Genomic DNA, 22,360 nt, shown 5'->3' on the forward strand with positions numbered 1-22,360 from the left:
GATACAGTGGTAGGAGATGATGGATCAGGAGAGCAGTGGTAGAAGATGGAGAAAGCAGTAAAACAGTGGTAGAATTGAAAGAGATCAGTAGAGCAGTGGTAGAAGATGGAGGGGTGAGTAAGAGTGGTAGAGGGTGAGGGAAGCATGGTGCAATATGGTGAAAAACTAGTGCTTTGAGGTAGATGGGTTTTGGGCCCTGTTTGATTTTGTAGACATTCATTACTGTTTTGAATCAGACTTCAAAGCTACAGGAAGTGACAGTGACAGTTTTCTGTAGTTGTGACGGAGACATCGTCATGTGTGTATAAGATTAGCATTGTGTGTATGTTGCGAGCAGTGACAGGAGATAAAAGCTCCACCTGCTGCCACTTGATGCTGAAGGAGGTATTGTTTCTCACTCAGTGCTTGAGCTCACTAATTACTGCTGCACCTATATTTACATATTGAGTTCTTCTGTTGTTCTATTAAGGACTGTGACAGGGATTTAATCACAGGTAAGAGCTTTTACTTCACTCCACATCTCACATCTATTCTACTGATCATAAACTCACACCCCCTTATGGTTTGTTGCTTTATTAGAGCTATGGTTTGTGTTTTGTTGGCAGACACCGACTTCACCATCTGGAGTTATCACTCTCACTGATTTAAGAAGAAAGAAGATGTTTTATTACTCGGACTGTTTCTACATTCGCACCGTGAAATGCTGAGCCTCAATGCACAAGCGCTCATTATCTCCAGCTCTGCTTCTGTTGGCCTCATTAAGGCTTCTCCAGCAACGCTAAAACCTAACACCAAACTTTAAAAGAGGAACTGAACAGAAACAAAAAAAAAGATGAAAACCCTGACCGGACTGGGGGTGGGGGGTGGGGGTACTGTGCTCTAACATCATGTTTTATTACCTTGTATTGAGTTCTGCATTCTCACCGTTTAATTTAAAGATAAAAAGTATATATAATCTTTAATGTTACTCTAAATGGATAACATTTCTATAATAGTAATTGTAAATCTGAAGGGATAAAATATCTATAATATTAAATGTAAATCTAAATGGATAAAAACACTATAATTGTAAAAGTAACTGTAAATAGATAAAGATATCTATAATTTTAAATGTAACTTTAAATTGATAGAAATTATTCACAATTTTACATATAACACAAAATCGATGCACTGTAAATGTATTAAAACAATTTTGTGTGTTTTATTCTTTACTTTATTCTTTTCTTGGACAAGTGATGAGTCTTATTTTTCCTTTTTTTTTTCTCCACAAAAAATCATTTATTCACACATTTAGTGAAAATCACGGTTTTATTGAAAGGACACAGGAAGGTAGAGAAACCGAGACACGTAGCAGTAGATTAAGTCCTCAGTGCATGGCACATCATTCTCAGGGAGACGACTCACTGTGAGTCTGTTTTCTTTTGTTCTTTTGTGTTTTTTTGTGTTTTATTTTTTTTATTTTCTCTTTAAATTCTTGCACCAAAAGCTTTCAGGTTGCTCAGTGATCAAAGTTGGCCAGCCAACTCAATTTCCTCCATTTCCTCCATTTCCTCCATTTCCTCCATTTCCTCCATTTCCACTATGCCTTCAGAATCTTCAGAATACAGAAAAGGGAAGAGTGTAAAGTAAAAACTACCACCACCACAAAAAAAGAAGAAAAAAAATTCTTTACATTTAGATCTTTGTCAGATCATTTTGTCGGTTCTTGCTGCGTTTATGAGGAATTTCAACACTGGGTGAATTGAACACAGAACCAGTGTTACTAGCATCAGATTCACATCCATCCTTCTTCTATTCATATTCAGAGAACCGTATCCGAGAACGTAGCGAATCAGGTGCTCACGTATATGAGCGAATGCGTCTCTGGGCCATGGTGCAAGTCCACCAAGTTCTTGACTACCAATAGCACAAAATCAAAAGGTGCTCACAATCTCTGGAGAAATTGGAAACAAATTAAAAAATATAAAGCAACATACGTGTTATGAAAGAAAGAGGGAAAAAAAGAGAAAGGAAAGACCAGTACGGTTATAAACGTGAAACCTAAACGTCTAGAGTGCATGCCATTGTACTAAGCTGCTGAATCTCGGGTCCAATTCGGACTCTTGGGGTTCCTTCTCTACAACTGCAGGTATACTTACACTGTGTGTCTGTGTGTATCAGTGTGAGTGTGTGTGAGTGTGTGCGAGTGTGTGTGAGTGTGTGCTTTCTATTCTCTGAGAGTGACAGGTCAGGGGAGTTAAACTGATTAAACCCGATACCACACGGAAAAATCTGGCAAGTCTTTTAGTCGTGTTTGTCCAGCTGTGTTTTTATTCGCGTCTCAGTCGTGTTTGTCCAGCTGTGTCTTCTTTCCTCCGTCCATCTTCACGCTGTTTACAGGCGTCTCTGCGTCGGTGTGTTCCACGCTCCTCGGCTGTACATGAACAGTGAACAATAGTAACTCGTTAGAGGAGTGAAGCAAAGATGTGTTCAGTGTTTAATCTTCATTTGCTGTTATAATAAGCTCCACTCTTCTGGGAAGATTTTAGATTTTAGCCACAAATGTGTCTAAAGTAGGAGATCTTCCACTTCAAACCCATATGAATGAGAACTTTATGGAGTTTGATTTGTGCACAGATGCATTGTCATGCTGGAACAGGTTCGAGTCTCCTACTTCAGGTGAAGCTAAATGTTACGCTACAGCATCCAAACACATCTGATACAAATGTTTGCCCCCAAACCGTTTAGTAAAGAACCCTGGCTGGAAAATCCAAGTGTCCAAATACTTATGCTTCATGTTATAAGTCAGAGGTCATCGCTATAAAACAAAAGATTTAATAAATAACTAATAATTTCTAGAGAATGTTTCAGACAGAATCTTCTCCATCCTTATTATAACTGTCATAACAGGATATAGCGATCCAGTGACATTAGCGCTTCAGAGTAAAACTGATCGCTATGGCAACATGTGGCTGCTAATTTGCATGCTAAGTCCATTCTAGCTAACATATCGAACTATTATAAAAACATCCTCATATGGAGTGTTTTACATATATCAAGTCTACAAACAATACTCATTCCTGATTGGCTGCTCAAAAAGTTTTAATAACAAAGCGTCATCTATATTTATATATATATATATATAAAGTATAGAATAAAACATGAATAATAGCCTTTAAACATATAATAAACTGTGACACTGCTGAACAACTGGATATAAACCGACAAGTAGTGTTTATGACACAGTTATGTCAGGCTTATGAAGTTTCAAAGTGTCTCATTCATCATAGACACAAACACTTAATTATAGTGAAATTCTACAGATATAAACTAAAACAAGCAAAAACTCTTCTTCTTCTTCCTCTTCCTATAAATATTATTTATCTTATTTTATTATCATTTTATTGATATAATAATAAAAATGATCATAATTATAATCATATTCATAAGAAGAAGAAGAAGAAGAAAATAAAGAAATAATATATTATTATTATTATTATTATTATTATTATTATTATTACTAATTTCTCTCTTACTTAATTAACTAATTAACTAATTTATTGATTGATTTATTCAGAGTTGTACCTGCTGGTGTGCAGGTTGGTCTGCTTTCTCCACAGATGTTCTCTCAGTTTGATTGCGGAAACACTCAGCCCCCACCTGTGAAAACGGGACATTTCAAGATAAACACAAGAAGTTTTATATTTATACAGTTCATATTTAGGGTCCATTTAATCTATGATTTATAGTTGTTTTCTACTCTTTAAAAGAGTTTTATGACGTGTATATATATATATATATATATATATGAGGTCTGTTCTCTGATGGAACACTGGTTACTGGTTGCTGGAACACTGGTTACTGGTTGCTAGAACACTGGTTACTGGTTGCTGAAACAGTTACTGGTTGCTAGAACACTGGTTACTGGTTGCTAGAACACTGGTTACTGGTTGCTAGAACACTGGTTACTGGTTGCTGGAACACTGGTTACTGGTTGCTGGAACACTGGTTACTGGTTGCTAATGCAGAAAATTTTCTGTTTTCACTACAAGATTCTGTGTTTAACCAAATGAACTGCATCACTTATCTGAGTGTATTCACATACTGACATAGAATTAAAATATAGCCAAATGTTTGTGGACACTCCTGCATAAGATTAGTATGTGTTTTCTGAACATCTCATTCCACATTTAGTTTCCGTTTGCTGTTATAATGACTTCCACACTTCTGAGAAGATGTTCCACTAGATTTCGGATTCTGATTTGTGCTCATTCAGCCACAAGAGTGGTAGTCAATTCAGGTACTGATGTAGGTAAGAAGGTGAGGAGGTTCCTGGGGTGCAGTCAGAATTCACATTCATCCCAAAAGTGTTCAATAGGTTTAAAATCCTATAGCAGGAGATCTTCCACTCTAACCCATGGGAAGCAGATCTTCATGGAGACAGTTTTGTGCACAGGGGTATTGTCATGCTGGAGCAGGTTTGAGGTCTCCTAGTTCAAGTGAAAGGAAAATGTAATTCTAATGCATCTAAAGATGTTCTACACAACTGAATGTCTACAACTTTGTGAAAATGATAGTATACCTCTAAACAAACGAACAAACAAACAAACAAAATAAATAATGTTTATTTTTCCAGTTTGTGGTTTCTGCTTAATTGGTATAAAATGGTTAATTTTTGTCCAATTCCAGCTACTTTTCACACTCTGCGGTTGTTTCTTCTTTTTCCCCTCAACCTCAGCACAGTATTTTTTGCATGCAGTTCTAAAAGCACGGCTGCAGCAGCAAATGATAGGTTGATATTGACACACCGGTTTAATGCGTTATCGTTTCTATGGCAACAGCTCGTTCGCAGGGGTTCCACTGATAAACAGATGAAATACGTATCGTTTTCTAAAAGCTCACTATTTACTATTTCAGGAAAACAAAACCGTAAATGAGCTCTAGGGAAATGTTTTTCTTTTACAGGAAAGAACATCAACGTCACCTCCAACAAAACAAAATGACAAAAAACATTTCTCTCCAGCATGATTTCTCTACAGCATGATGATGCCCTGGTGCACACAGCCAGCTCCATGAAGATCTGCTTTCCATGGGCTTGAAAGATGTGGAAGATCTCCTTCTATAGTGCTTCTATTGAACACCTTTGGGATGAATGAACGCTGACTGCACCCCAGGAGCCTCCTCACCTTCTCACCTACATCACTACCTGACTTTATTAACACCCTTGTGGCTGAATAAATCTCCACAAAATCTAGTGGAACATCTTCCCAGAAGAGTTGAGCTCAGTCTAAATGTGGCATGAGATGAGAGATTTAAAAGGAAGCATATACGGTCAAGTGTCCAGAAACATTTGCCCCTATACTGTATTTCATAACCTTGATTTTTATCATCCCACATCAAATACATTGTGTTAAACTGTTCTAATAAAATGAATATAGTCTTTTTCTTCTTCTTTCAGCTGCTCCCATTAGGGGGCGCCACAGCGTATCATCCGTCTCCAAACCCCCCTGTCCTCTACAGCTGCCTCTTTCACACCAAATATTATAATAATAATAATAATAATAATAATAATAATAATAATAATAATAATAATAGAAAAAACAATGTGCTGGATCAAGTGCTATTTGATTAACGGCTGATTAAGGAGTGTCATCAGGACGCCATTTTGTTAGATTAGACTGTTATAAAAGATTAGATTTATCATTCTTTACATCAGTGTATTAGATTTTTTCTCCTACTTTCATATTACATCATATAAATTTGACAGTAAAGACACAGTGCTGTTTATCTCTATTCTTCCCCAGATGTTGTGCTCGAGACATTAAAGTAAAAACCCTTTTCATAAGCGCATCTTTGACAAAAATCTGGCAACCTCTGAAGCGTGAACTCTATAAATGCTTTTTTAATTATGATAAAAATGTAAAATGATACTGTCTTCTGAATCACAAGCTTTTTTACAGTCTGCTGAAGTTTCATATCAGTTTCTAATTTTCCAAATTTTTAGTTGTGTTTTGTTTTATAAATCTGACAATAAAGAAAAGTCAGTAATGCTACCAAATTGTAATTATAAATTGTGTTTTGTCTTGAAAATCTGACAATAAAGAAAAAATAATTCTTTTCCCCAGGTGTTGTTTTTAAAAACTGACGTCTAGACGCTTTTACACAAACCCCGTCTCAGAAAGAAATCTGGCAACCCAAGAGGTCACGTGCATAACCAGACTGGCAGATCCAGAAAACCTGTGTGTGACCATGAGCGTGACTATGAGGAGTTTTGTTTTTAGGTGAATATTGGAGTTCGTCTCGAACGCGGCCCTTAGACACGACTCTGACAGTGTGGTTGATAACGTCATGTCACTGTTCAGTGAGACGGATCTCCTCTGTGCTACGTTCCTCTGCTCTCTGCTCGTGGCTTGGTTCTGCTGTTCCGTATCTGTCTCCACTGTGACATATTGATACAGATTCCTCGTTCTGTTTTAAACCTCAACAACAAGGAAAGCTCATATCAGCCCCTGTCAGGGTGAGACGCAGGGTATTTGTCATCGCCCAGAACAATGTGCGAATATAAATCCCAAGCGAGCGTTCGTGACTAAACAAATGTCTTTTTAACAAGTTCGGTATCTGCCCTCAAACTTTTCAGCAGCGACACACGCATCTGTCCACGTCACTGATAATTCCCCATGCTGCAGGACAAAGACGTCAATTTCTCTCTCACCGTCTCGTGTCGATCCACACAAGGGGTTTGGTTTTTACAGCTGAATTACTGACGCTAAATAAAGACCACCTGAAAATCAATAAGCAGCAGAGTCTGATTATAAGTCCATTAAAATGATACCAGCATCAGCACTTAATGTTTACCTTCAGCACCTGACAGTTTTTAACTCCTGTAGTGTCTCTCCTGGACAGCTCCCAGTGCGCTGGAGATCTGCTGCTTGTGATCCGGGGGACTTTTGGGATGTCCTGAGAACAAAGAGGAAAAATTATAATAGTTTCAGCGCAATCATGCAGCTAAAGAGAATAGAAAGAAAGAGAGAAAGAAAGAAAGAAAGAAAGAAAGAAAGAAAGAAAGAAAGAAAGAAAGAAAGAAAGAGAGAAAGAAAGAAAGAAAGAAAGAAAGAAAGAAAGAAAGAAAGAAAGAAAGAAAGAAAGAAAGAGAAAGAAAGAAAGAAAGAAAAAGAATAAAACAAAAAAAAAGAACAAATGAATGAAAGAACGAAAGATTTTGTGGAGATTCATTCTGTTAGTAAAGTCAGGTACTGATGTAGGTGAGAAAGCGAGGAGGCCTGAAGTGCAGTCAGCGTGATACATTCATCTTAAAGGTGTTCAGGAGATCTTCCATTTCAACCCATGGAAACCAGATCTTCATGGAGCTTGTTTTGTGCACAGGGGCATCGTCATGCTGGAACAGGTTTTGGGTCTCCTAGTTTGAGTGAAGGCAAAATTTCATGCTCCTGCATCTGAATACAAACTGAAGAATCGTGGGCCTCCAAGTTTGTGGCTCGTTTGTACTTGAGACATCAGAACGTTTTGAGACCGGAGACAAAATAAAGATACACGTCCCAGTAAAAGAGCCGTTACTATAGAAACAAAAGAGTATTAAAATGCTAATAAAGTCCTCAGAAAGCAGCGTCGGCTGTTTTAGTGACATCAATGCTTTTTTAGTTTCAACTTCAGGTCCATGATGAAGAGGAAGGAACACGATTCTTTAATGCAAAGCGTGAAAAAATTAAACACAACACAAGCAGATGTTTAGTAACTGTTTAGAATTTGAATGTGTGTGTGTGTGTGTGTGTGTGTGTGTGTGTGTGTCAGCACAATTTAATTCCTTTGTCTAGCGCTTTAATGCTGACGGGAACAATACTAATTTCCCACTCACTTGAAAACGATTGAAAAGCGAACACGTGTTCGGTGTGTGTGTGTGTGTGTGTGTGTGTGTGTGTGTGTGTGTGTGTGTGTGTGTGTGTGTAATTTCCCCTCCTGCTCCGTTGTGTGTTTCAGTTCGAGGAAAAGAAACACACTGTTGGCTGGCGATTGAGTGAATAAGCGTCGCTGTGGTGCGATTCAAACCTCTTCAGTGCAGAAGGTAGACTACACGTGTGAGACTCGAGGCCCACAGGTTAAACACTTCCTGCTGAAATCCTTTCATCCGGCCCGTGTGTACGCACGGAAAACGTGTTCACGCTACAGAGAATTCACCGAATAACAACCGTCGCGGTGCGCTGTGTGCGCGGGAAAGCCGACACGTACCTGCTGCCTTCATGAAGAAGTCAAAGCAGCATCCAAAAAACGATTAGAGAACTCATCAGGTGACGGACTTTTGTGTGAGACTCTGGAGATCTGAGAAATTTATTACCAAATATTAATATTAATGCTGTTTAATTCCTCAATTAGCACCAATTTGCCTTTATAAAAACCTCCATTCTTCTGGGAAGATGTTCCACTAGTAATTCTTTTGGAGGATTTTAAGGATTTTGAACCTAAATGCATCAGGAATCTTTTCCATCCTCTCACCACTAAATCTTCTCAAGTCATCTGGTTAGATTCTTCTGAGATGTCCTTGCTGCCACTGTAAAATCACTGTGATCTCAGCACCTTCTGTAGCCCAATCTTCTGTGAAGGATTTTTTGAGTTCAGATTTTATTCCTATAGCTTTAGTCTCTATTCGCTGTTATAATGAGCTCCACTCTTCTGAGAAGATGTTCCACTAGATTTTGTGGAGATTTTTGGAGATTTTTGTTATTAAAGTCAGGTACCGATGGAGGTGAGGTGAGGAGGTTCCTGGGGTGCAGTCAGCATTTACATTCATTGTTCAATAGGGTTGGAGTTCTATAGCAGGAGATCTTCCACAAACCTCCAAACCATGTAAAGCAGATCTTCATGGAACAGGCTTGGTGCACAGGGGCATTGTCATGCTGGAACAGTTTTAGATCTCCTAGTTTAAGTGAAGGAAAATATCCTGCTTCATCCAAAGATGTTCTACACAATCATGGATGATTGTAACCCTGAGGACCAAAATCAGTCTCAGGCTGAGAAATTGGGGTGCGTTTGTGTGTTTTGGTGAAGTGTTGCGGTTCGGATATGATCAATCTTCGGTTTCCTCTGTGATGAAACTCCTCCACGACTAAGAAGAATAGCAACCGGAATGAGAAAACAACAGTTTGAGAGGAAATCCGATTCTGTATCATCACCTCCAGCCTGTGATTATCAACGGAAGCTGTAATCGTCTGAAGTCTGGATGTGTGGAATTGCTTTGTATTGTAGGGGAATATCTCAGGAATTGGAGTGTTTCGAAGAACTGCCAGGGTTATATAAATATTCCAACCAGTATAAATACATAAACAAACCCTGAAAGCTTTCAGTAAAAAGTAACACGATGCACTAACAGGCCACCAGAGCAGCTTCCTCTCAGGGCTTGTTAAATATGAAGTATGTTCCACTCACACTTCCCTCAAAAGCTCATGTTAATGAATCTTTCACTCATACAGACTGTGTGTGTGTATGTGTGTGTGTGTGTGTGTGTGTGTGTGTGTGTGTATGTGTGTATGTATGTGTGTGTGTGTGTGTGTGTGTGTGTGTGTGTTCAAGCTAGGATTTAAGGTTTTATCATCATTGCTTGCCGGAGCTTTGGGCTATTAGACTCTGAGTAGAGGAGCTCAGAGAAATACAAATCTTGATGTGGATAAGTGGAGAAATGTTCCTTTAGCATGAATGAGGAAAAAACGTTTCTGATACCGCTTATTATTGTTACGGCCGCGTCCTGGAGTGTTTTATTCCTCTTATATTCTACTACATTTGTACGATCTGATGAGTGAGAAATCACAAAAATTGGCAAACAAATAATGAAGATAAAAACAAAATAATGTGAAGATTATCGTTTACAGATAAACAATATGAGAGAGGTGGAGACCAGACTAGTAGGTTTGGGGACAGGGGTAGGGGGTGGGGGGCAGGACTAGAGTTGGTGGAGACAGGAATTAAATAAGGAATGGAACTAAAGAAGGTAGAGATTGGACTAGAAGGTTATGAGACAGGTGTAGGGGGTGGAGGAACAGGAATAAGAGGTCAAAGACTGGACTAGAAGGTTTGGTGACAGGAGTAGAAGGTTTGGGAGGTTTGGTGACAGGAGTAGAAGGTTTGGGAGGTTTGGTGACAGGAGTAGAAGGTTTGGGAGGTTTGGTGACAGAAGTAGAAGGGTTGGTGACAGGAGTAGAAGGTTTGGGAGGTTTGGTGACAGGAGAAGCAGGTTTTGTGACAGGAGTAGAAGGTTTGGTGACAGGAGTAAAAGGTTTGGTGACAGGAGTAGAAGGTTTGGGAGGCTTGGTGACAGGAATAGAAGGTTTGGTGACAGGAGAAGCAGGTTTTGTGGCAGGAGTAGAAGGTTTGGGAGGTTTTGTGACAGGACTAGAAGGTTTGGTGACAGAAGTAAAAGGTTTGGGAGGCTTGGTGACAGGAACAGATGGTTTGGTGACAGGAGTAGAAGGTTTGGGAGGTTTGGTGACAGGACTAGAAGGTTTGGTGACAAGGAGTAGAAGGTTTGGGAGGCTTGGTGACAGAACTAGAGGCAGAGACAGTGCTACAGGACTGAAGACAGGACTGAAGGTATTATAATTGTTTGTGTTTATTAAATGAATCGTACTATTTGTCCATTTGGAGTTAAATTAAACTTATGGAATGTCTATGAAAGGTTTCTGTATTTGGAAGCTAAAGTTCCAGCTTCACCGCTGACTCCCTCCATAAACATTAAATTAACATCTACTTTCATGCCAAGGATTTCACAATCATTTTCATCTGCATACGTCCCCATGAATTAGCTGTTGCTATAGAAACAATAACATGTCAAAGTGTGCGCAGCAGTGTCAAATATAAACGCTCATTAGAAAACTAATCAGCACATCCCTGACCAATCAGAACGCTTAATTCGACAGCTGTGTGTTCTACCTTCATGTGCGGCTCCCTGAAGGTGACTCTCGAGTTATTGACGAACGGAGAATATCTCATCAAGTGAGTGGGTGTGGCTGGCAGCCTGTGTAAATCCACCGTCTGGGTTTGTAGGACAGATGAGAAGCAAATATGGACTGTGTCCTTCAAAGCCCTGAGCTGAGACTCCTGAATAAAAAAAAGAGATGAGAACTGATTTTACACAACAAGTCTTATATACCAGTATAATCACAAAGATCACTGGGCTGGATTGAGTTCTCAGCTGACAGATGGAGAACGTGTGAGAACATCTGAGGACAGGGTGATCTGGAAATAATATACAGCTTTAAGTGAAAGATTGAGGATTTGATCATTTCTCTTTTCACCTTGTCAAGTGCTGCTTTCTCCAGTTCCTCTTTGGCCACTCGTAGCTTGTTCTCCAGATCCATGAGCTGCTGACCCTTCACAAGAAACAGATTGCGTAATTAGTGTTTATTGCTAATTAAATTTTTATTTTATAAAAAGGTTAGAACGAATGCCTTGTTCACCTTCGATACCATTTCATGTGTCATTAATGAACATAACCAGTCTTCATGTCACAAAATGTTACAAGTGCATCACATTGTACAGCAGTATGGTGTTTGTTTACTCCACTCATGTTAAAACACTCAGATTCATTAAAAACTATCAATTACTATTAATTATTACGTTTTTAAAGCACATGAATGTCTAAACTTTATGGCCCAAATATCTGACTCTAATTTATTTAAGTAATTAAATTAATTAAATATATATTAAATATAATAAATGAACCCAGCCATTAGAGTTGCACAATCCAGTGCACTCTTAGTGCCGGTCCGAAGCCCGGATAAATGGGGAGGGTTGCGTTAGGAAGGGCATCCAGCATAAAAACGTGTGCCAAATCGAATATGCAAATCACGATTAAGAATTTAACTATAATAAATGAGCACTCAGAGGTTGGTTTCTCTCATGGTTTCTTCCTCATGACTTCTCAGGGAGGTTTTTCTTGCCACTGTTGCTTCTGGTTCGCTATTTAGGCTGAAACTTTATGATGCTAAAATATGAATTTGTAATCTACTTATTCCTTTAAAGCTTTGGGATGATGTCCAGTGCTATAAAATTAAAGTTTAATTAAATTGTTTATTTAATCACCTAGTTATTGCCAGAAGTTGTAATATCTCTGAATTCTAATTGAATTGTCTATTATAGAGTTTTATACTGTGTATTTATTTAAGTTATTGCAGTACCTGAGTGAATTCTACTGCTGTGCAAACCTCCACCTTTCTCTACTTGTTACCTGTGAAAAGTTTTTATTTAAACTACATTTACATGTGTGGAGTTCAGCAGAGGTTTTTTTTATCCACTCCAACAGAATCACTATCAAGTCACTATGAGTAAAAAGATGCTGAAACTGGTGCAGTAGGTCACGGACTAGAAATCCCACCTGTCTAACAACTCTGTTGGGAGTGAAAACAAATAGAAAATAAAACTTTTATTTGTACATTAAAAGTTATAATCGAACTACTTCTAAAAGAGTTACAGTATACTGGGGTGCAGTCAGGATTCACATTCATTCCCAAAGTGTTCAAGAAGGTTGGAGCTCTTTTGCAGCTCTTTAACTGTGTTTGATGGCGAACCACAAATGGCTGGAGACATCGGGTGTCCCAATATTTCTTGTCCATTGAGTGTATGTCCTTAGACGTCATTTCAAGACTGTTAGTGACTCAGAGGATGGAGGGATGAGTGGAGCAGTGGTAAAGGATGGAGGGATGACTGGAGCAGTGGTAGATAAACGTAGGGATGAATGGAGCAGTGGTAGAGGATGGAGGGATGAGTGGAGCAGTTGTGGAGGATGAAGGGATGAGTGGAGGAGTGGTAGAGGATGGAGGGATGAGTGGAGCAGTGGTAGAAGATGGAGGGATGAGTGGAGGAGTGGTAGAAGATGGAGGGATGAGTGGAGGAGTGGTAGAGGATGGAGGGATGAGTGGAGCAGTGGTAGATGAAGGTAGGGATGATTGAAGCAGTGGTACAGGATGGAGGGATAAGTGGAGCAGTGGTACAGGATGGAGGGATGATCATTAAATACACCTGTATAATATTTTCATTTCTCTCCTACAGTATATTTGCATATAATTTGTATGGATGGTCATATAGCGTGATGTTCTACACACCTGCCGCTGGGAATACACTCTGTTTAACCAAGCAATTCCCAGCACTAACCTCATGCTGAAGGTTTCCAGATGGTGCATGTGGATCAGAAAGTCAGAGAAAGTGGCAGAACTAAATGGAAAAGGGCCTGGCAGTGTTCCTGGATAACAGATGGTGTTACCCATCACGTTTTTGCTGCCATTATACTTCTAGCTGTTAGCAAAGAGCCGTGTTATTTACCTAAAAAGTGCTTCTGTATAATAGTTAACTGACAAAATACAGATCTTAATGCATTAGATTTGTATGATGTCACATGGGGCCATTGGGAGCAGCGTTAATGGGTTAAAAAGTCACAATAAGATGATTTTCTTTAGAAAGACTAGTTTGCTTTATGCCAATCTAAAGGATGCATCCAGCAAACTCACCATTCACCAGGGCAATTAGGAGCTGCTCCGCTAATACACATTTACATCTACATTTACATCTACATACATCATTATCCAGAGTGACTTACAATAAGCTCATTTATACAACTGAACAGTTGAGAGCTTTGCTCCAAGGCCCAGCAGTGGTCGGAGGCAATGTCTTAAACAGACTGAATATGTATTTTTTGTTAAAGGTGCATTTTTAGGTGTGAGGTTGCCAGATTTTTTAGAGAAGAAATGTCTGAGCTTTTTTAGTAGACGTACACGAAGAAATCAAGAAAGAAGACATCAGATATATACGTAAATTGCAATCTGAAGATCTAATAATTGTTAGGTCAAAATATGCTTCCAAAGAAAGTTTAAAACACATGTAGATAGAGGAATCATAGGCACATCCTTAATCATAGAGAATATCCTGTACAGTTCTAAATATAGTGTGCAAAAAATGACTCTAAATCTAAAACAAGGGGGATACAAAAAAACCCTGCTAAAACTTTGCAATAAAACTCTGGCTATTAAACTAATAATGAAGTAAAAACAGAATAAAGTGAGAATAATTGGGTACAGAGAAATTTTGAGACAGAGACCAGACTAGAAAGTTGAGAGACAGGAGTAGATCAGAGTAAACAGAATTAGAGAGGCATAGACAGTATAAGAGGAAGTAGAGACAGGATTAGAGGCATAGAGGCAGGATTAGAGGCATAGAGACAGGATTAGAGGAAGTAGAGACAGTATTAGAGGCATAGAGACAGGATTAGAGGCACAGAGACAGGATTAGAGGGGTAGAGACAGAATTAAAGGGGTAGAGACAGGATTAGAGGGGAAAAGACAGGATTAGATTGGGTAGAGACAGGATTAGATTGGGTATTACCAGGAGTAGAGGAGGCAGAGACGGGATTAGAGAGTCAGAGACCAGGTTAGAGGGATTAGAGACAGGACTACGGGGTACTGAAACAGGATTAAAGGGGGCAAGAACAGGACTAAGGGGGTGGAAGTAGGAATTAGAGGGTTTCATTCAGAGATTTAATTAAAAGCACAGTTCAGGTGAAATCTTTTTATCTTTTTATCAGGTTCAGAAGCTGCACATTGCGGCTTGAAATTAATTACTTCACTTTACCATCATCAGACACTTACCTTAAAAATTAAATCCTTTTTGCCGTATCTCAGCTCCTTTAGTTGGGCCTGGATTCTTTTAGACTGGAAAAAAAAAAGTATATAAACAGGAAACGGACACGTAGCAGGTTCTCTTCTGTTAATATGAGCTACTTGTGAAAGAGAAGAACCGCTGGAGAACATATCGATGTGCATTCTACACTACAACACTCACATGACCTTTCACTCCAGCAGTGACCTAAACAGCTGGCCAGATGTTTCAGTAAACACATGTACACTTACTTCTTAACCTCAAAAGCCCTGCCGTGTGTGTGTGTGTGTGTGTGTGTGTGTGTGTGTGTGTGTGTGTGTGTGTGTGTGTGTGTGAGTGCTCATGTATTTGTCCTCCTGCTGATATGAATACAGTTTTGACCCTGACATTGCACTGAGCTGCTTCCTGTGAGGAAAACTGCCAAAAAAATTTCCATTTGACAAAAGAGGCTAGGTTTAGATTCAAATGTGTGTGTGTGTGTGTGTGTGTGTGTGTGTGCGTGCGTGCGTGCGTGCGTGTGTGTGTGTGTGTGTACAAAGACATGTACCTCTTCTGCATGTATGTCACACAGTTTATTCCCAGAGAGCAGTTTATTCTTCAAGCTTTTGTTCTGGAGAAAAAAAAACAGTTATTTAATAATAAATATATAAATATATATAAAATATAAAAAAGAAATGCTGCCAAAAGTTTGTGGACACCTGACCATAAGATTGGCATGTGCTTCTTTTTGAACAGTGCATGACACATTTAGTTTTCGTTTGCTGTTATATAAACCTCTAATCTTCTGGGAAGATGTTCTACTAGTTTTTGTGGAAAATTTGTCTCTGAGGTCAAAGTCAGGTAACGATGAAGGTGAGGAAGTGATGGGGCCTGGGGATGCAGTCAACGTTCACATTCATCCCAATAGGTTCTAGAGATCTTCCACTTCAACCCATGAAACACAGGTTTGGGTCTCAAGTGAAGGGGAAATTTCATGCTTCAGCTTCCAAAATCATCTAATGTAATTCTGTGCCTCCAACGTTGTGGTAACAGTTTGGAGAAGAACGACATACTGTATGAGGTTTGGTAGATTTTTATGATGAGATCTTTTTCTTTTATTACATTTGTTCTTATTTTAATTATTTTCCAATTACCAATTAATTAAAAAACATCTAAATGCTACTAACAGCAAAAAAAAAAAAAATTTGCAATGTTTTGCTAATTCCTGGCTACACCACCTACTGTAACTGCTAGCATAACTGCTACTATCACCACGGCAACCACTTTACATTTTTAATCATCATTTTATTCCAAATCTGGCTTCCAATGGGACATTTAGAGTAATAAAAAAATTCAATGTATTTATTGTTTCCTTTTATTTTGACATATGTATAAAAACTCACATAAGCAGCAAGAGTTTTATCATCTGCATCTCCACAATACCTCCTGCTGAAGGTCTTTGATGATTTTGGTCTTTTTTTCCATCTCCATCTTCAGGAATTTGATCTGGAGAACAGAACATCATGGAACTTTATTTAAAATTATAAGATATAAGAAGCTACATTTTAAGAATAGATGAAGGGTGTGGAGATGCCTGTGCTTGAGATGAAAGCATGTCTTCACAATGCATAAAAGAATGCATAAAAAAGGGGGAAAAAAAGCGATGGAATGTGTATAGAGGCTGTGAAGTCGCTGGTGCATGAAGATAACACAATTTTTCCACCAAAATATAGTTTTTCAAAATCGGCTCTTAGGGACTGCTTTGTGAAATTGTACATGTCTTCTATACTGCATTTAAAAAAAAAAACCTCATCAGGAGTGTGTGTGTGTGTGTGTGTGTGTGTGTGTGTGTGTGTGTGTAGCCCAGGAGATGAGACGCAACACCAATCAAACACTAATGCGCAGTACTCGAGATTCGCTCTGAGTCTCTCGGTTCTTTCTCTTTCGAAGCCCAGCAGGACACCAAGAAAAAACATGGAACTTTTGATCAGAACGAAGTCTAGTGTACATCATCTCATCTTTTTTTCCACACATATATCTCTTCTGACTTCTGCAGCAGTTGAGGTGCAGGCAAATGACAACCAATATATAACCATATATAAATATTTATATATATATTTATATATATCTCCCAACCCAGTCCACATTTAGTCCTTATTTGCTGTATAATGAGCTCCACTCTTCTGGGAAAATGTTCCACTAGAATTTGTGAAGATTTGTGGAGATTCATTCATGCACAAGACTGCTAATAAAGTCAGGTAGTGAAGTAGGTGAGGTGAGGAGGCCTGAGGTGCAGTCAGCGTTCACATTCATCCCAAAATAGGATTAAACTCAAAACTCTATGGTAGGTTACTCAAGATCTTCCACTTCAACCCATGTACAGCAGATCTTCATTGTGCTGGCTTTGTGCACAGGGACGTTGTAATGGAGAAACCGGTTTCAGGTCTCTTAGTTCAAGTGAAGGGAAAAATGCAGGCTTCCAGATCCAGAAACATCCTATACATTTGCTTTCCTCCAACAGTTTATAAGAACCACATATAGCTGGAAAAACGTCAGCTGATTATAACACTTTCTATATTGTGTATATGAGGAATAATGTATAGGCAAATAAAATGACATTTGTATGTGTAACTATGGCAAACTAAGAAGAGTGAAAAAGTAATTAAGTGAGTAAAAATAGCTGAGTGTAACTAGTACTTAAATAAATAATTAAACAAGTATAAGCATGTAAGTACTTTATCAAAAAAGTGGTTAAAAAATTGTAAGTAAATACCCAATTTACTAAGTATAGATAGCGATAAGTGAAGGGGCTGAGTATGTGAGTGAGAAAGTAAATAAGTAATAAATAAATAAGTAGGTAAGTTACTAAAAAAGGAAATAAGTAAGTAAGTAAGTAAGTAAGTAAGTAAGTAAGTAAGTAGTTAAACAAGTATTAATAACAACCTAAATCAGCTAAGTAAGTAGTACTTGATATGTAGATGTACTAAGTATAGCGAAGTACATATGCTAGTCATTCTGAAAGTATAGGAAATTTCATATAAATAAAAAAACAACAACAAGTATTTAAGTAAATAAGCAAAAGTAAGATTTAGTGTTTAGTACAATAATAATATTATATTTATATTAATACTGCAATATGACTTATGTATAGTCAACAACGTGCAATATTACTCATACAATGTGAAATATTATTTACTATTACTGCTACTGAAAAAAGTGTGACTAAAACTGATTCTGAGAAACATTTACATGAACTGTAACGTACCTGTGCGAATGGCAAAAAACCTGAAACACTGTATAAATAAGTAAAATTGAAGGAAAATGAAGCTAAATATGTTCATGAGTTGGTCAGTAGTAAAGTAAATAAGAGTTAAAGCATCAGAAGGTCATGAGGTCAGTGTGCTTCTAATTGAAGCCTCTCGGTTCGGAGCTGCTCATGGAAGGAAAAGTAGATCTTAATGCTCATTTTTATTCCCCTCACGGATTCATTCTTATTCTAGACGAGACACAGCGCCTCCTCGTATCCCAAAGTGTTCTCTCTCTCTCTCTCTCTCTCTCTCTCTCTCTCTCTCTCTTTCTGTCCAGCTCTTTTTCTCAAAACACAGCAGGAGGAGAAAAGTTCTAGTGCTCTGTGTCTGTTTTGTAATTAACACACTGTACCTCTATAAGTCAGGGATAAAAATACCCCGGGCAGAATCCGACCCCCTCTGTGTGCTGTTCCTCTGCGACTGTAATAAACATCCCTGATAATGAGTTTTGTGTTGAAAGGACACGGGAAGGGCGCAGACGGAGAAGGTCAATAATATAAACACTTGAACCAGACCTTCATTTCAATGCAAAATAAAAAAAATGATGCGTGCATCGCGATTTGCATGTGGATGAAATGTACATTTTGTCATGATGAGCTGTTTGATGAATCGCTGGAGCAGAACCGATTCATTTTATAACCTCTGTTTGCTCAGGAGCCTCACCGTGGCTTGATGTTTCTCAGCTCGCTCTGCTGCCTCGTCCAGTTGCTTCTGAAGAGCTGCCTGGAGTGATCTCATCTCTTCTCTGATATTGAAAAGGAAAAGAAAAGAAAGAGAGAGAGAGAGAGAGAGAGAGAGAGAGAGAGAGAGAGAGAGAGAATATGAGAACATGGGAGTCAGAAGTGTCATTTCTGCCCCTGTGGGGTCATAATGCAGGTCATTTCTAGTGAAAAGCACTGATTGGGATATTCATACAGGATGTGTAGCGGCAGAGCATTTTCGTCTGATGCTGCGGCGATCGTAGCTCTAGGACTCGAAATGAAAAACAAGGTGACGAGAAAACTAATAAACCAGGCAACAAGGAAATCAAAAGTAAACACAGCTTAGAATGGCGAGCTGTGTCAGAAACTACTTCCTGTCGCTATTACCTGCGAACAAAACACTGTCTTTTGGGGTTTTTTACACTCTGTGTTTTTATTTTCCTGCAGACAAAGCGATGGCCTGGAGCGAATTCTGACTCTGATATGAGAAACAGTAACCATAACAACGCTAAGAGTCCACGCTGGTAATAACACAAATAGCCCTTTTTAAATCTACATATTTAATCTTACTATAGCAAGGATGAGACGGCTTTTCTGAGCTTTGGGTTGGAAGTTAAAGAAAATTTAAATAATCAAGTGCAATAGTGAATACATCTGCTTTTAACCACCACAGGACCAGTCTGTGACACTGTGACTTCTTGAGCATGTGATGTCGCATGATGTCAATGTATTACCCAGAAACTCCCCTCACTGTGCTGAGTGTTTTGAGATATCACGTGCTGATGTTATTTAATTGGTTAACGAGCATCATGTGACCTGGCCATTCCCATAGCCCTGGGGTTTCAGAGTTTCCTTCAGTATTCTGGAAAATAATTGGAAATGGTCAGTCATTGAAAAATTTGTATTAAGAACAAACAGGCCATAAACTGTGTGAACCCAACCAGTTGCGGTCACACCATACTGTACATGAACATGAACAGCTCAGTGAGGAGAAGTGCATTATGGAGGACGCCAGTGTCGTGCAGAAATGCATTACGTTGAAGGAAAGACTGTTTAATGCCGTCATAACATGGGAGAACAGGAGCTAATTGTAAAAAGTAACTATAAATGGATAAAAATTACAATGTGATGTCACTTAGATATTTATTTTAACAGCAACACACACACACACACACACACACACACACACACACACACACACACACACACACACACACACAAACACACACACACAGTGTTCCATTCCTGATATTGTTCCTTGCGTAGTCCACTAGCACTTGGTTTTCTGTATTGTATTAGTCTTGTTTAAGCAGTAATAATGGCCCTGAGCCATGGGCAGGGTGGAGGGTTAATGATGGAGGAACCACACAGTCATTTCTCGTTTCTGTTTACTGCAAGGTGTTAGCGTTTAGACCTCACAACACTTTAAACCTAAAAGATCAATTATGCAATTACTTACAGTATTTTAGTGCTACAGATATATACTACACATATGTACTATATATAAATCTTCTTCTTCTTCTTGCTGCATCTTCCATTAGGGGTCTGCACAGCAGATCCTCTGTCTCCATACCCCCCTGTCCTCTACATCTGCCTCTTTCACACCAACTACCTGCATGTCTTCCCTCACCACATCCATTAACCTCCTTCTTGGTCTTCCTCTTTTCCTCCTTCCTGGTGTCTCCATCCTCAGCATTCTCCTACTGATATACCCCATGTCCCTCCTCTGCACGTCCAAACCATCTCAATCTCACCTCCCTCACCTTGTTTCCAAAACGTCCTACATGTGCGGTTCCTAATAAACTCATTTCTTTTAGTCAATATATATATATATATATATATATATATATATATATATACATAACAAATTCCTGCAAGCATGTTACAAGCAGGAAGTAAAATACACTTGTGTCCTTCATTCTGTTCATCATCCAAACATTATTTTTGAGGAAAGCACTGGCAGGATATTGCTTGATCTCACAGATGGCTTGGTATCAGTTCAGGGCAAATGATTCCCCAAGCTTGTCAAGAGGCAATCTTCTTTGATGTGTTGCTGCTCAGAAAAATGTCAACTTTCCCATTTGGCTTAATAAGTTAACATGAAAAAAATAATAATAATCCATCAATTTATTTACTTTCCCAAGCTGCTCATTGTACTGAGGCTTGAAACTCAAACCACTGAGGTTTTAAAGTTTCCTGAACATATTGGATATTCAGCAGACCTTTTGGTTTAAATCCTGATCATATACATCAAACATCCAGCTTTCCAACTTGTCCAAATTTTGACTGATATCTAATCCTTTCTCAGATCCAAATCATGATCACATGCACAAAACATCCAGGTGTTTATCTGCTCTAGAACCCAAATAAATACACCAAATATCCATATATATATATATATATATATATATATATATAGTCAGTCCACGACTTGGAGATGACGATGGAGATGAGTTCTGATGACTCCATTGTAAATTGATTAAATGGAAAGTGGAGACATGTCCTGTCCTGCCCAGGACTCTTAAAGAATAATGACCAGTATGGGGTAGTGGTACTGTAACATGTCAATAATTTTACATAAACGTCTCAATTTAGCAAAACAATTAGCATTTCTGTAATGTGGCAGTGGGCATGTGGACGAGTGCAGGTCAGAGGACGGATGTGCTCTGTTTCAGTGTCCAGCAACGGTGAAAAAGACGAGAGAAACAAGAGTTAAAACTGGGCTTTGAAACACTAAAAATAGAACCTCTGACAGAGACAACAGAAGTCTGTAGACCACTGGCGAGAGTGAAGCATCTCACATGGCAGGAGATGCGAACGTTCTGGCAGCGTCCCATTCTATCATACGGAAATTTTTTCATCATCGTTAGTTAAACCATCGTAACTCAGGGACTACCTGCATTCAGCAGACCTTTAGGTTTTGTCCATAAACATCCAGCTTTCCCACTTGTCCAAATCCTGACTGAACTTTCTCTGATTCAAATCCTGATTAAATGCACAAAACATCCAGTATTTTCTCTGGTCCAAAACTTGACCAAATACACCAAACATCTAGTGTTAACTATCATCATAAATCGACACCAAACATCCAGGTAACACCGTATTCCCTAATCCTGTCCAAATACACCATTCAATCTAGGCCAAGAGATGTCAAGACCAAAAACTAAAAAAACCATTTACAAGTTCAGGACTTTAATGCAAAGATTATAAAAATCAGAAATGATGCTGATATAATCAACACTGTAATGTCAGTGTATATCAGAATTCCACATTCTTACCACATATTTGTGGGTCTGTTTGTTGAAGCTGATGAGTGCAGGAGTCTTTGCAGTAAGATAGTTCTATGAAGATCATCCAGCAGAAATAATAGAATAAGTAGAAAATAATAGAATAGAAGAGGAGAAAACTCCTATTTTCTATTTTCGTAAATCGTGTGCGAAATTCTATTCTTCTCAATCCTTCTAAATCTTCTAGCATCCACAGGGTTTTGCTCCAGACCTACAGAACTGTTTGTAGGTAGACAAGCTTTGTACCTGTAACAGTTTGTCTTCTAACACCAGCTCTTGGTTTTTTAGGGTTTTGTTGAAAACCTGGATTCGAGGTACAGTTAAAGGTGATATGTGCATTTTTTTCTGTTGTTCTTTATATTGTGTTTATGAGAAATACAAAAAATAAAAACAAATCAAACTGAAAAGATTCGTGGACCATTTGAGTGCTGTGATTTTTCAGCATGACAGTTTT

General features: G+C 38.6%; 1 protein-coding gene across 1 annotated transcript in view; it reads right to left on the reverse strand.

Moving 5' to 3' along the window:
• Positions 1-1,289: 1,289 nt before the first annotated feature.
• Positions 1,290-22,360, reverse strand: part of luzp2 (leucine zipper protein 2) — a 97,672-nt gene continuing 76,601 nt past the window's right edge. Inside the window, exons 4-12 of the mRNA XM_046865073.1 lie at positions 18,582-18,663; positions 16,054-16,116; positions 15,179-15,241; positions 14,622-14,684; positions 11,280-11,354; positions 10,915-11,082; positions 6,835-6,936; positions 3,565-3,639; positions 1,290-2,413 (exon numbers count right to left, since the gene is read on the reverse strand). Of these exons, the coding sequence (XP_046721029.1) occupies positions 2,321-2,413; positions 3,565-3,639; positions 6,835-6,936; positions 10,915-11,082; positions 11,280-11,354; positions 14,622-14,684; positions 15,179-15,241; positions 16,054-16,116; positions 18,582-18,663 (784 nt within the window). The 3' untranslated portion in view covers positions 1,290-2,320. The remainder of the gene's footprint in view (positions 2,414-3,564; positions 3,640-6,834; positions 6,937-10,914; positions 11,083-11,279; positions 11,355-14,621; positions 14,685-15,178; positions 15,242-16,053; positions 16,117-18,581; positions 18,664-22,360) is intronic.

This window comes from Silurus meridionalis, chromosome 13, assembly GCF_014805685.1.
Source record: "Silurus meridionalis isolate SWU-2019-XX chromosome 13, ASM1480568v1, whole genome shotgun sequence".
Lineage (NCBI taxonomy): Eukaryota > Metazoa > Chordata > Actinopteri > Siluriformes > Siluridae > Silurus > Silurus meridionalis.